The sequence below is a fragment of the Solea senegalensis genome, unplaced genomic scaffold (genome assembly GCF_019176455.1).
Source record: "Solea senegalensis isolate Sse05_10M unplaced genomic scaffold, IFAPA_SoseM_1 scf7180000015598, whole genome shotgun sequence".
Lineage (NCBI taxonomy): Eukaryota > Metazoa > Chordata > Actinopteri > Pleuronectiformes > Soleidae > Solea > Solea senegalensis.
The window spans coordinates 1-12,939 of NW_025321380.1; the positions used below are offsets into that span (position 1 = coordinate 1).

A 12,939-nucleotide genomic window follows, 5' to 3' on the forward strand; every position below is an offset into this window, starting at 1 on the left:
GAAACACAGTCTGACGTCATCTGAGGAGGATGATGAGGCCTTTCTCCCACGAAAGGTACAGCTATTTATATCCATGCTTTCTGGTGAATGTAACCCTCCCTCTCCGATGCCTCTGATCTGATTTCATCACCAGGCATTTGTCATCTTTAGATGCCTCCTCACTGTATTGTCCAAAATTGCAACTTCCGGGATTTCTCTGAAGAATCTCCATCACGAGACACAAAGGGGCTGTCAGAACCGTCACACTTCCATTGTGGAAGCGCTGCCATATTTGGTCTCATCAAAGAAACTCTCTGGTCCCCGTGGCTGTTACAGCACTGTGACGTGTGTTCTTTCTTTGATAATGTCTTTGGTTTACCACAAGTCCCGTCCGTCTGTTTATCTGGCAGAAGCGAGCTGTCCAAGCCTTCATGCTGACACGCTATGAGAGTGAGTTTCTGGAGCTGGAGTGCATTGGCGTTGGCGAGTTTGGGGCAGTTTATAAGTGTGTGAAGAGGCTGGATGGCTGCTTGTATGCCATAAAACGCTCTCGCCGTCCCCTGGCAGGCTCTGCCAACGAGTGAGTCAGCAGCATGTCACTCTCTACCAGGCACACATCAATCGAGTGTACCGAGCGAGAATAATGCTGACCATTTTTTTAATATCCTGTCAGGCAGCTGGCACTAAAGGAAGTGTATGCACATGCTGTTCTTGGGCACCACCCACATGTTGTTCGCTATTACTCAGCATGGGCAGAGGACGATCACATGATTATTCAGAATGAATATTGTGATGGTAAGTTTCACATTAATGTCAGTAGTTCACTGTAACAACAATGAGTGGTGGTTTGATTATAGTTGTGGTTTGTTTGTTTTGTTTGTTTGCTGGGACAGGTGGAAGTCTCAGTGATGCCATTGTGAAGAAGCAGCAGGGGCAATGCGAGTTGTTTTCAGTGGCAGAGCTGAAGGATCTGCTCTTACAAGTGTCCATGGGTCTGAAATACATCCACAGCTCAGGCCTGGTACACTTGGACATCAAACCAAGTACGTCTCAGAGTAGTTTTAACTCTTCATTTCTTATTTTGTTCTGTTAAACCTAATATTCCTTGTATGTTTTCTTTTATCACCCCCCCCACCCCCACCCTGACCTGCTGTGAATTATGTAGGTAATATTTTCATTTGCCAGCGTCCCTGCACGACTGTGGCAGGTGAGGGGGAGAGCGAAGATGAAGACGACCGCAGCACCTCTGTTGGAGTCGTTTACAAAATTGGTATTACGTTTGATCTTAAATACATTTCTACCTTTTTAAATAGTTAGTTTTCTGTTAGTTGTGATTCCTGTTGTTTTCTGTAGGGGACCTGGGTCATGTGACCTCAAGCAGCAATCCTCAAGTTGAGGAAGGGGATAGTCGCTTTCTGGCCAGTGAGGTCCTACATGAGGTAACTGTGATGTTTTAATCATTTAAAAAAAAAAAATAATGAATCAGAGCAGATGGCACAGTTCATACATCCAGTCTTTTTTTTTTTCTTCACATTTTTCCTAGCATCTTTGTAAAAGGTCTCTCTGCTCCCCAGGATTACAGTCACCTTCCCAAGGCAGATATCTTTGCTCTTGGCCTTACCATGCTGCTGGCCGCTGGGGCTCCTCCTCTTCCACAAAATGGAGATGAGTGGCACAGCCTTAGAGAGGGGAAACTTCCCCAGCTGCCACAGGAGCTCCCAGCCTCCTTTAGAGGACTACTTCAGGTACATTTCAAGAGCTGCCACCTGTAATATACATTTTCATCTAGTAGCAAAATCACCTATAAATCCATTGCTTGCAGGCATACAGTTTATACTGTTATATTTTGTTCTTTCTTTGTAAGCTGTTGTTGGATACGGACCCGAGAAAGCGACCATCTGCCAGAGAGCTTTGCAAGCACGCGGCCTTAAGGGAGGAGAGGACTGGGAGGTTGGCTGCTCAGCTGCGCAGAGAGCTCAATGTAGAGAAGTTTAGGACAGCCATGCTTGAAAAGTAAGCTGCAGCCACGCTTTTGTCTCCATGGCGCAGTATTTCACGTTGTTAGGCATTAAAAATGTATTCTTTATTATATTATACTAGAAAGTGAAAAGTGTGATAACAAGTCCAGGACCATCTTTACTCATTTTTGCATATGAATAATTTCACAAGACCCCTAAATGGTGTGTTGCAGTAATTATGAAACATGTTTACAGTCTTGATGTCTCATTCAGTGATGCATTTTTTAATTCATGGGTAAGTATAAGCTGTATAAAGGGGCCATTTTATTTTTTATTTCCCTGAGGCTCTGAATTACATGAATATGACCAGCAGGTGGTGCAATTTCACATTTAATTAAAAAACAACTTGATGACACCTGTATAACTCTGAACTGTCTTATACTTTTAATCTAATTTAAGCTTTGATGAAGTTATTACAATGATCATGTAACAGGTATAAATCTGAATGTTTTTATATCCACTACAGAGAGCTCCAGGAGGCTCGTCAAGCAGCGTTGTCACCCAAACAGGGCCTCCCTCTCGGGCTGAAACCTGCTAAGATGGGGCCTCTGGCCAAATCAGGAAGGAGACTCGTTGGCAGGAACACAGCGCGATCAGTCACCTATGATTTCCACGGATAATTGTGACTGATGGTATAATGGGGGACCGACTTGTGTATGCCAGAATACTTCTGAAAATGACAACATGGTTTGTGGGGCTTCATAGGACTCATGTAACTGAAAGACTGGGGCAGCACTTGGTCTAAGGGATCATTTCAACATCTCATCACTGCTGCAGAGCATTTCCTCTGACCAGTCAAAGTTTTGTTTTATTTTCTTTTTTAATTGTAAATAAACATTTTAAGAATTTTATCAGGTGGGTTTAGTTTCTAATTTGAATCTCTGCATGTCTTTTAACGTGTGTTGCTGTGTAATGGAAAAAGTACTTATATTAAAAAAAAAAGAAATGCTGTTTGCCAAAGCAGGTACTTTCCAGCGCAGTGTTCTTCTTATCTACTGCTGCAGTGAACCATGTACTGTGATTAGGGGTAAGACATTACACTGTAATGTTCGTGATTATTATTTTAACTTGGATAATATTCATGCATAATTTGAAGTAATTCCAAGTTGTATATCAAACGTTCAAAACCTAGTTTCATGACGTAAACGGTGAAGCTGTAACTAGAGGAAGTCCTGGGAATACCAGTCATTTGCATACAGTACACCGTAGATAAATACAGGAAGAAAATCAATATATCATATGTTCTTTCATCAGACCCACTCTCTCTAGTGGTATTTGTATTGTATAAGTTGTTTTATCATTATGTAGACTCGGACTCCCCGCCATTAAAGTCTTGTGTATGAGATTTCCGACGGCTGTGAACGCGTCACGGTGCATCTATAGGGCTTACCCTCCATCTCAGACAGACAGATCCTCGCAATCTGCTGTTGTTTAGCTGCTAATTGCTCGTTAATTTGTGGTGCATTACTTACCAGTATCTTGTGGTTGTATGGCGTGAAGGACCTTCGTACAAGGCACAAGGAACTAATGTGAGTAATAAAAGAAAGATTTGTTTTGTTTGTTTTTATCCAACTTTTAACATGAGTTCATTAAGCTAACGTGTGATGTCAACACCAAAATGTTCGCGTTAGCTTATCTTGTGGTCTAGCTCTACCCCGTAAACTGTCAAGTGTCAGTAGGGTTTATCGTTCCGCTGTTGTTGTTGTCAGTGTGAAGTTATGTGGATTTTCTTTTACTCTTTCCTTTGAAACACTTTTAGCGGTCTGGTATTTCATCACTTCTACAATGAGTGACCCAAACTGGTGACGTTCTTCGTTGTTGTTGTTGTTGTTGTTGTGGTGTTAAAGGCCAAGTGTGTTAATCGATGGATGACCCGTGGAGTGTGACCAGTGAGCAGAACACCGCTCTGGTCATTTTGGCCTTTCTTCAGTCGGACTGTAGAAATTCCGACTACAGGGATGAGCTCGTCTCTCTGGGTAAGGATTTAAATTACACCCGGGACATCAACTGCAATGGCCGCTTCATGGACGACGGTGATCTAGAGACGGATGGTCACTCGCCCAGCTCAGTCTTTCTGAACGACATCCTGCCTGTAGTGGAGCTGCAACGGCCAAGTGAGTAACTGAAACTAACTGTGACAAACTCGCTTCCCCAGATCAGCTGTTTGTTTATCTCAGTATATGGCTCATAGTTCTCGGTCTAAATCCCTATAAATTCACCTTTCATTCTTTTGCTTGATGAATCAACTGTAAATAATCATGTACATTGTATAAGATAGTGCCAAAGTCTGAACTTAAACACACCTGTACAGTACTGTTGAAGTTACTTATCCTACTTCTTCCAGTGTCCTGTAGCGAAAACACTGGGAGTGCACAACATTCTGCCAAGGCTGCTTGGTTTCACACATCACCACCGAAATCCAATGATTTCTTCCGTGGGCCATAACCTACATTGTCATAAAATGACATCAAAAGCCTTCCTTTACTTTTTTGACTTATGTTGCACCAAAACAGACAAAAAACAAAAACTACTGCAGCCCAAAATGGTAACTTATGCAAAGGCTGCTCAGTTTAACCCAGAGTCAGTACTCTTTCTTATCAAAAGGTTTTTTTTTTTTTTTTTTTTCTAAATCTTGAATTATTTGGTAAATCACCAATTCTTTCTTCCTGTATGGCGTGTGTGTGTATGTATGTATGTCTATATGTATGTATGTGTATATATATATATATATATATATATATATATATATATTTGTCTGTGAGTGTGTGTGTGTATATATATGTGTGTGTGTGTGTGTGTGTGTGTGTGTGTGTATATATATATATATATATATATATATATATATATATATACATATATACATATATATATATATGTATGTGTGTGTGTGTGTGTATGTATATGTATACACATATTCACAGGGTTTAATCCAAATCTGTCCCTCACTTTTACAATTTTGCTGCTTAAAGTAATACTAATGAATGCTTGGCTAAAATCATTTTTATTTATCATTTTTAAGTTTGTTGCATTTCACCTTTTTAGATGAGGCATCTGTAGTTCCAGTGTACCTGACGCATTTACTGTTTCTGTACAATGACAATAAAGGCTTTCGATTCTATTCTAAATATGTACATAGATACATGTTTAGCCTTATAATGGTACTGCAGGGGTCAGCTATTTAATCACAGCTCTGGCTTTCGTGTTTGGGTTCTTTCCAGTCACAATAATACATTACTTAAAGTGAAAGCAGGAAATAGTGACTACATTTCTTGTTTAGTTCTCCCTGCTAAGTATTGTATTGACCTTTTTCTTGTAGGAAACCATGAAGCTGCAGAAAGCCTTCATCAGGTTGCAGAAGGACTGAGAGAAATTGCAGCCCAGATTGAACAAAACATTGTGGCTCAAGCTACAAGGAACCTGAGACATAATATATCAACCACCCCTACTGAGGTGAGTGTGTTGTGAGAAATTATGAGCTGTTGATTACATAATATAATAATTTCAATAATTGTAATAACTTGTGGTATTAGCAAAGTATTGTCTCCCATTTGTTAACCCAAATATTTGACACATTGTCAGTGTTAAGTCAAGTTTATCCAGTTTATAGTAACACTGTATCTCCTTCGAACTGTTTGTCTAAATAATAGCACCAAAACATTGTGGGGAATCTTGAGTGATTAATTTCAGACTGTTGTTATATGTTGGTATTTCCAGCAGTGGAAAAATCACCTGGAGGTGGAGGTAGAGCGGGTGATGAGGCAGGGCGTGGGACTGGAGCATCTACCACAAGAGAGAGTGTTCATAGCTCTCACTCTCACCCTGGTGAGGGGAGTGTGTGAGCAGGTCCCAGGGTTGTTGAGAAACCTCTTCAATGCTGCACTGCAGTACATCAACCCTATAACTGCCAGGTGACCTTTGAGCTGCAGGATGAAAGGGGAAAATAAAACTGTATCTTTTCTTTTTGTACTTGAAATTTATTTTTTGCATTCCATTATTTTGATTTATTTCCGCAATACCACTTAAATAAATACACAGTATTACTCCTGGGATTTTAGTTTTCTTTCAGTCTGAAAATGATAGTCCATTAATGTAATTGAAACATTTAAATAACACTGTAGCATTAATAATACCACATCCATAATGGTATAACTGTTCCCAGTTCAAATTATGTAGTGTAGTATAGTCAAGGTGCCGTTATCAGGGGCTTTTCAGTTCATGCTGCCATGCACTTTTATCAGTTTCCCTTTTAAAGCAAGCATCGTTGAAATTGATTGACACAATTATGTAAAACTGAGAAATCCCTTGAAACCAAATGTTTCACAGATGTGTTTCAATGCCATGTTCAACAACCATACATACGTTTTCATGGTGTTAACTCACAATGACACTGTCACCTTATGTATTATTTAGACGACTACAAAACTAAGACGCATGACTTTCTAGCAAATGTTTGACAGAAATAACACAGGTGGTCAAAATGTTCCTAATAAACTTTGTTTCATTTTACTTTACACAATATTCTCTGTAAACATAAATGTTTGGGAGCTGTTTTGATTGATTAAAACAGAGTGGACTGCGATTAGTCTTTATCTTACCCACCAGAACACAGATGCATTCATTTGTCATTGAAAAGCCCTGGTGTTGCACAGGGTGAAAAGCTGACAAGACACCTGCCAAAAAGGGATTTTCTTTTGAATGGGGAAGTAAATTCAACCATGAAATACACATTCATTTAAGGAAGGAGTGAATTCATAAGCTTTGGGTGCATTTCCTGCTTCTCTCCTTAAGGGATCTCTTGAGCCGTGACCCACAGTTTATTATTCAATCAAAACTAAGTCTAATACCTTCACATAAATCGAATTAAGTGGGCAATGCAACAGCAGACTTGTATTTTAGGACATATTCAAAATATTTGGGCAAAATCTTTAATGTTTCAATTCACACACACAAAAAATACATATTGCATGTAGAGTGAAATCCTTTGTGCAACATGGAAAACTGGAACAAACTAAATGTAACCAAATATGCTCGTTGTAGCATTCAGATAAAAATCAAAATACAAATTTTTACCTTTCACACATATATTTGGTTTATTTACCAGGGAAGGTGCCAGAGTAACTCATTACAATTAAAGAGAACATAAATATAGATGGATGCCCTTTGCTGCAAAAGTAGAACAGGAAGACCCACATTCGCACAGCAATGTTAAATGAGAACTTAGGTTTCAGACACACACACACACACACGAACGAGGGTGAGGGGAAACAGACAGGATAGGGACAATGGTCACACTTTCCAATCCAAGTGACAAAAGACTGAAGTCTGAAAAACCTTACATTAAGAATGGCAGATAATGATAAAGAAACAGTTGGAAATGCCAAAAGACAGAAAATAAGGATAGCAGGTCAGTGAAGCAGCAAGTTGATTAGTGTAAGGGGAAACCTTGGAAAAATCACAATTTAAAAAATCTGCCCTGATTGATAAATCCAATATAATTTGTGTGTCCCACAGTGTGTCTCCTGTTAGAATTATTTCTCTGCATCATTTCATAATTAGCATTTTTCTACTTCCTCCTGTAGCGTAGGATACTGTATACTATTACAGCGGTGAGGACCACTAGTGCAGCACCCCCATAAAGCAGAACTGGGAGCTCTGATGGTGGCTCTGGCTGGACTGGAGGCTCCGGCTGGACTGGAGGCTCCTCAGCTGGTGTTTCTGCAGGAGTCTCAGCAGCCTCTGAGAGCAGGGCTGCAGCCACAGGGGCCACAGCTGGTTCTGCCACAGTTTCTGGCAGTGGCACTGCAACTGGCTCTGGCTCCTTTTCTGTTTCAGAAGCTGGTTCTGATGCAACTTCAGGCCCAGTTGGTGCTGTAGGGGTTGCAGTGGCTAAAGATGAAGGTGCCACCTCAGTAGGCACTGGTGCAGTAGTAGCAGCTGGTTCAGGCTCAGGTTCAGGCTCTGGTACTTCAGCAGGAACAGGTAAAAGCTCAGCAGGTTCTGGTTCAACAGCAGGGGCAGCTTCTGAGGCCAGGGGAGGCAGCTCTGGTTCTGAGTAAAAGGGGGAAGATTCTGCTGACAAGCTTACAGGTGTGTCTATTACAACTGGCTCCTCTAATGAAATCAAAGTGCCTGGGGCAGTGAAGTCTCCCTGGACTGAAATGGACACAGGAGGGGTCCGGTCCCCGAATTCCTCCCTGAGCTCGGCCAGCTCGCTCTCTGTGCCTAAAACACTCATCATGCTCTCATCTATTGCTCCAACTTCACCGCCTTCCTCCAGCAGCTCAGCTTCCTCACGCTCTACATGGACAATGTCCGAGTTTGAGGAGTTGTTTTCGCTGCGTTCCTCAACAAGAGCCACACCCTCATTGCTGTCCAGGCTCTTGACGTCTTCAGGGTCCATCGCACTAACCTGTGCCCAAGACTCGTGTCCGGCCAGAGACACGGGTAAGCTTTCTGTCTGCCAGGAGCTGAGCTCACTGCCGTTATCTCCGGCGCAGAGGAGAGACGACGGGGGGCTGAGCTGGCCGGGATGTTGCTCCGCCGAGAGGATGTAAATGTCGTTATTGTCTTCAGCAATGGTCACACCTCGCTCCTCGTCAGACCCAACTTTGTATATTTCACTCTGTGGTAGACAGACAGGAACAGAGTCAGGATTTTGTGAACTAGGTGAGCTTAGGATACTGTACATCTCTGCTCCAACACCGGGTGAAGCATCTCTAATGACGTCCTATTATGTAACAGGCTTGAGTAACTGAAGGAGGTCAACATGATTATCGAAAGCATTTTTAAGTAGAGAAAGCACTCTGAGTGCAAACATTGTCAACACATGACCTTATTTCAAAAGGTAAACATATTTTGTGCCAAATTGTTTGTCATCAATCCAGTGTTTCAAATATTTGAGTCAGAACTGCACACATGTGAGAAAAATGATCCAAGTATGAATGATTCTTCATCTCCGCTGCACTAAAATAATGGAGTCCATCTGGTGACAGCTGAGGTATTTCCGTCTGAGGGCCTGAGTGCCTGAGTGCCAGACAAGACACGGAACCACCACATTCCTGTATGCGCCTGAGCAGGTGCCTTACTTAAAATCGTATTTTCCTCTAAATGGGAACACAATTTACAAGATTAATGTGATGTTCTATTGAAGAAGACTTAATGTCCACCAATATTAGAAATTATTTGTGAAGTGGGCTAATATTCCCAGATACTTCAACTACTACTACATTCAAACAGACTTCTTTTTGGAACCAGTGGCGTCACCACCTAATGGTAATTCAACATATTTTCAGGAAGACCCTCGAGGACTACGTGCCTTTTTAAACATGGTATGTGCATGTCATGTAGGTGCGACTTGAACAGAAAACAATTGAATGCAGCGGGCAGTGAGGTATTCATCTGCTTTCTAAAAGGTCATTTAGTTCTTAACTGCTAATTTGCAACTCCTGAGGCAGCATATATAAAATAATTAACCTATGATGGTAGGGTTATTTTTCCTCACAAGGACACTCACAGTGTCATGCAAAGCATCCTGGGAGGCACAAGAGAGATTAAATGAAAACATCAGCATCATTCGTCATCATTATCCAACATTCGCTTCCTCAATAAGCTGATTTAGATGCGTTTCACAATAAAAAGATTACTTCCAGGACAACAGTGAATATTTCACTTGTGTCTCAACACTGACTGTATTTTCCTAACTGTAGAGCACAGTTAAATCTAAAAAAAAGGTACAAAATTAGAGACACTAATAATGATAAAACTTACCGACTTATAAACTTACAATAACCAACGAACAAAAACACACACCTGAGACGTTCCACACCGAGTCGTTTATATGTAGCATAGTTATTATGCAGCCAGTGCAACGGTTTGGTTTGAGTGAACAAAGAAAAAGAATCATAAAAGTTTAAAACACACATTATGACCAGTGGCAGCAGTTTTATCACAGAAAATACGTTCCCATTGTAAAACATGAGGCTGTTAAGCCTGAAAAACGCTGCCCCATGTCAGGAACGAATGAGGGAAAGGCCAGACACGGCTATAACTGTGAACTGTGTGAAACTAGCCAGCAGGACTGTGGATAACAGGAGAGGGGGAGAGGCTTATTATTTTTAACGGCTTAACACTCCAATCAAATGAGCTCTCTGCAGATTTTTACACACTGTTGTGCCTTGTGTCACCTGGGTGTATTAAACCTTTAAAAGACACAGAATGTCGCCTTTCTTTTCTTGAATTCACACGAGCAAGAGGCCTGTGAGCTTTATCTAGCAGAGGCCGTTCTTTCTCACAGACACAGACAACCGAGCATACATGCAACTGAAAATAGTCCCACATTTACTTTATTATGGCTGCAGCATTTGGGGGTGACATGTTATGTGTTCGGTGGAAAACTTTGCACAAAGAGTTAGCAGTCATGAGGGAATTCTTGTAAAGGTAGCTCAGAAGAGATTATGTGCACGTTTCCATGCTCAATTGTTTTCCTACTGCAGACGTTCTTGTTCTTTTCAAACTGGAGCAGCCACAAAGTTCCTCCTCACAGATGGAGGAGTCTTAACCCTCATGTTTCGTTTGGTGTCCTGAGACTCTCAGGATTCCTTTAACAATTCAAAAACTATACATATCATTGTTAAACTGTCTTGATTCTTCATGACTTTTTTTTGCTTAAAAACACAAATGGAACTGATAATGCATCAGAGACTCACACATTACTTCTGTTGTATAAGGTATAACCTTGTTAAATACAGCTTGTTTTTTTCTGTGAAGGACAATATTCAAACTAAAATGAATATATTTAGACATTAAACATAACGTACACAGATGTTCCTTCATGTAACATTAACCTTACATGTTGTCATGACAGTGCTTTGCACTGATTTGCCTAATTTTGCTGCAACTATGGTTATTTTCATAATTTATTAACCAGTTAATTTTCTTCCTTGGAGTCAGAAAATAGGTTAGTAAAAATCAGACAATATTCATATTTACAAACATATCTACAAGTTTCTGATTTATTAATTGTCGCCAGTTTGTGGCAAAAGAATAACGTTGCACTATATTGTTTCTTCCTGGAATATGTCCTGGAAATGGACATGGGAGATTTTTTTGAAAGTGTGCTAAAGCAGACACTAAACTTACTTAACTGTCGGTGTCAAAAAATAAAGTGATCCATTCACAGAGATGGCAGAGAGAGCAGAGTGTATCAGTGTGATCTAACAGCGGTAGGTAAGACCATTTGGAAGTGATTTATGTCCCGTTTTGCACTGATCCATAACCCCTGCATTTGACAAGGTTAACTCACATCAATCACTTCCTCTGCTCTCGTAAGCCACTTTTTCTCTGTGCTCAAAAAAATAAAAGGATCTGGTTTCTTGTACTCATGAGACATGGCGAGCCTTCCTCTGTCAAGGGAGGGAGCAAACTTTGGGCCGGTAAAAAATAGTAAAATTCCGAGACACTCAAATATTTGACTGCACACTCAATCACTGGGAAAATCACTTTTTTGTGATAATCAATCACTGCATCGCTGGATGTGATCGTGTTTAAAGCTGCAAACTCCCCCCACAAGTCCTCCAACCCTCCTGTCTACCTTCTTTACATTAGACCAAAATGTCACCGTCTTAACCATTTAATGTCTAACTTAAAACTCAACCACTATTTACAGCTCCTTCCTAATTTGAAGTAAAAGTCGTCAAATAGAATGTTGCCATTGTTTTTGTGGCACACACCTCAAACCAGAAGTTACATTGTGCCAATGAAGGCAACGCAGACGTGCTCAGGCTTTAACAGACGTGCCACTCACCCTGTCGTAAATTGTTCTGCTATCTCAAAATAATCTCAGAGACATTATTTGAAGATTGAAATAAGTAATAGAAACATGTACACACACACACACACACACAAACACACACATTGTTGGACAGCTTTTTTAGTGAGGACACTAGTAAACATAGTTTATTCGCTCACCCTTAACCCGACCTTAACCTAAACCCAATTATAACCCTAAAACCAGGTCTTGACCCTCAGAAAGCCCTTTAAAGTTGTGAGGACCAGACAAAAATGTCTTCACAATGTCAAAATGTCCTCACAATCTATCACACACATGTAGATGCACAGATACACATTTCTTTTAAAGGGGCACTCATCCCACTCTGTTCTTGATGGATCTTCTTCTTTATTAATAGTAAAAAAAAACTTTCATCACAACATACACTCGTCTCTACTTTGTCTTATTCTATACCAACATTTTAGATATACTTTATTCATTTGCAAAGAATATTCAAAGAAACAGAAAGAGATCTCTACAAAGGGATTGAAATTTGAGAGTGGCCACGACCCGAAGATGAGGATTTAAACTGACTTTGAAGTCATGCATATTGCTGTAGGTTTATTTTCCATATAGTAAAATGAAGAATAGAGTGACTGTGAGTTGTTATCTGTTTTTACGGTTGTGTTGCATGTAATAGTGTAGACATTTGTCCCAGGTGAACCTTGCCTCTCACCCAATGTGTACTAGATGTCCTCCTCTGTCGTGGGATTACAAGGGAAAATCTAGAAGAAGATCTCTCTAGACCTATCTATCTATGTAAAATTGATTACATTTATGTCTGGATGTACTTTTGAGGTGGTGACGTGTGGATGATTTGTCACTGATTAAAGCTTGTGGCTGTTCCTGGGTTTCTAAAATTGATGAGATGATTGTCAGTCACCCAAAAAGGTTTCTATGCTTTGCTCTTTTATTTCTTTTGTTTGAGAAACTGTCTGCTGTCCAAAGTAAAGCGTGACTTCTTAACCGTTGTGTCAGAAGATCACTCTTCCTAGCTTTTTCTCTCTCGACATCAGCCTCCCAGATTCAGGCCTCATGCTTTGAGCCCAATGTTCCTTTGAACATGGTTTTCCCAGTGTAAGATGAAATGTAACGTGTCTTGTGAAGAAACAACAT

The 12,939-nt window shown here is 40.5% G+C and overlaps 3 protein-coding genes across 3 annotated transcripts; 2 read left to right on the forward strand and 1 right to left on the reverse strand.

Annotated features, from left to right (window-relative positions):
* Positions 1-4: 4 nt before the first annotated feature.
* On the forward strand, positions 5-2,957 carry LOC122762369 (wee1-like protein kinase 2; the record flags this gene model as incomplete). The annotated part of the gene is made up of 9 exons (XM_044017566.1): positions 5-55; positions 390-559; positions 653-774; positions 873-1,022; positions 1,145-1,249; positions 1,333-1,418; positions 1,554-1,724; positions 1,844-1,992; positions 2,464-2,957. Coding segments are annotated over 9 exons (1,158 nt in total), but the record flags the coding sequence as incomplete, so codon positions are not given.
* Positions 2,958-3,358: 401 nt separating this feature from the next.
* bida (BH3 interacting domain death agonist) lies at positions 3,359-6,601 on the forward strand. Its single transcript, XM_044017565.1, has 4 exons — positions 3,359-3,526; positions 3,845-4,111; positions 5,314-5,447; positions 5,712-6,601. The coding sequence occupies exons 2-4, from the start codon at positions 3,862-3,864 to the stop codon at positions 5,907-5,909; spliced, it is 582 nt and encodes a 193-aa protein (XP_043873500.1). The 5' UTR covers positions 3,359-3,526; positions 3,845-3,861; the 3' UTR covers positions 5,910-6,601.
* A 307-nt stretch (positions 6,602-6,908) lies between these two features.
* LOC122762367 (bcl-2-like protein 13) lies at positions 6,909-8,839 on the reverse strand. The gene has a single exon (XM_044017564.1). The coding sequence runs from the start codon at positions 8,683-8,685 to the stop codon at positions 7,561-7,563; it is 1,125 nt and encodes a 374-aa protein (XP_043873499.1). The 5' UTR covers positions 8,686-8,839; the 3' UTR covers positions 6,909-7,560.
* Between the last annotated feature and the right edge of the window lie 4,100 nt (positions 8,840-12,939).

Excerpts from the sequence above, each read along its gene's own strand:
- bida (XM_044017565.1), top strand. The coding sequence starts at position 3,862 with ATGGATGACCCGTGGAGTGTGACCAGTGAGCAGAACACCGCTCTGGTC. Across the intron at positions 4,112-5,313 it reads AGTGGAGCTGCAACGGCCAA|GAAACCATGAAGCTGCAGAA; the intron begins GTGAGTAACTGA and ends TTTTTCTTGTAG. Across the intron at positions 5,448-5,711 it reads TATCAACCACCCCTACTGAG|CAGTGGAAAAATCACCTGGA; the intron begins GTGAGTGTGTTG and ends TGGTATTTCCAG.
- LOC122762367 (XM_044017564.1), bottom strand. The coding sequence starts at position 8,685 with ATGTACAGTATCCTAAGCTCACCTAGTTCACAAAATCCTGACTCTGTT.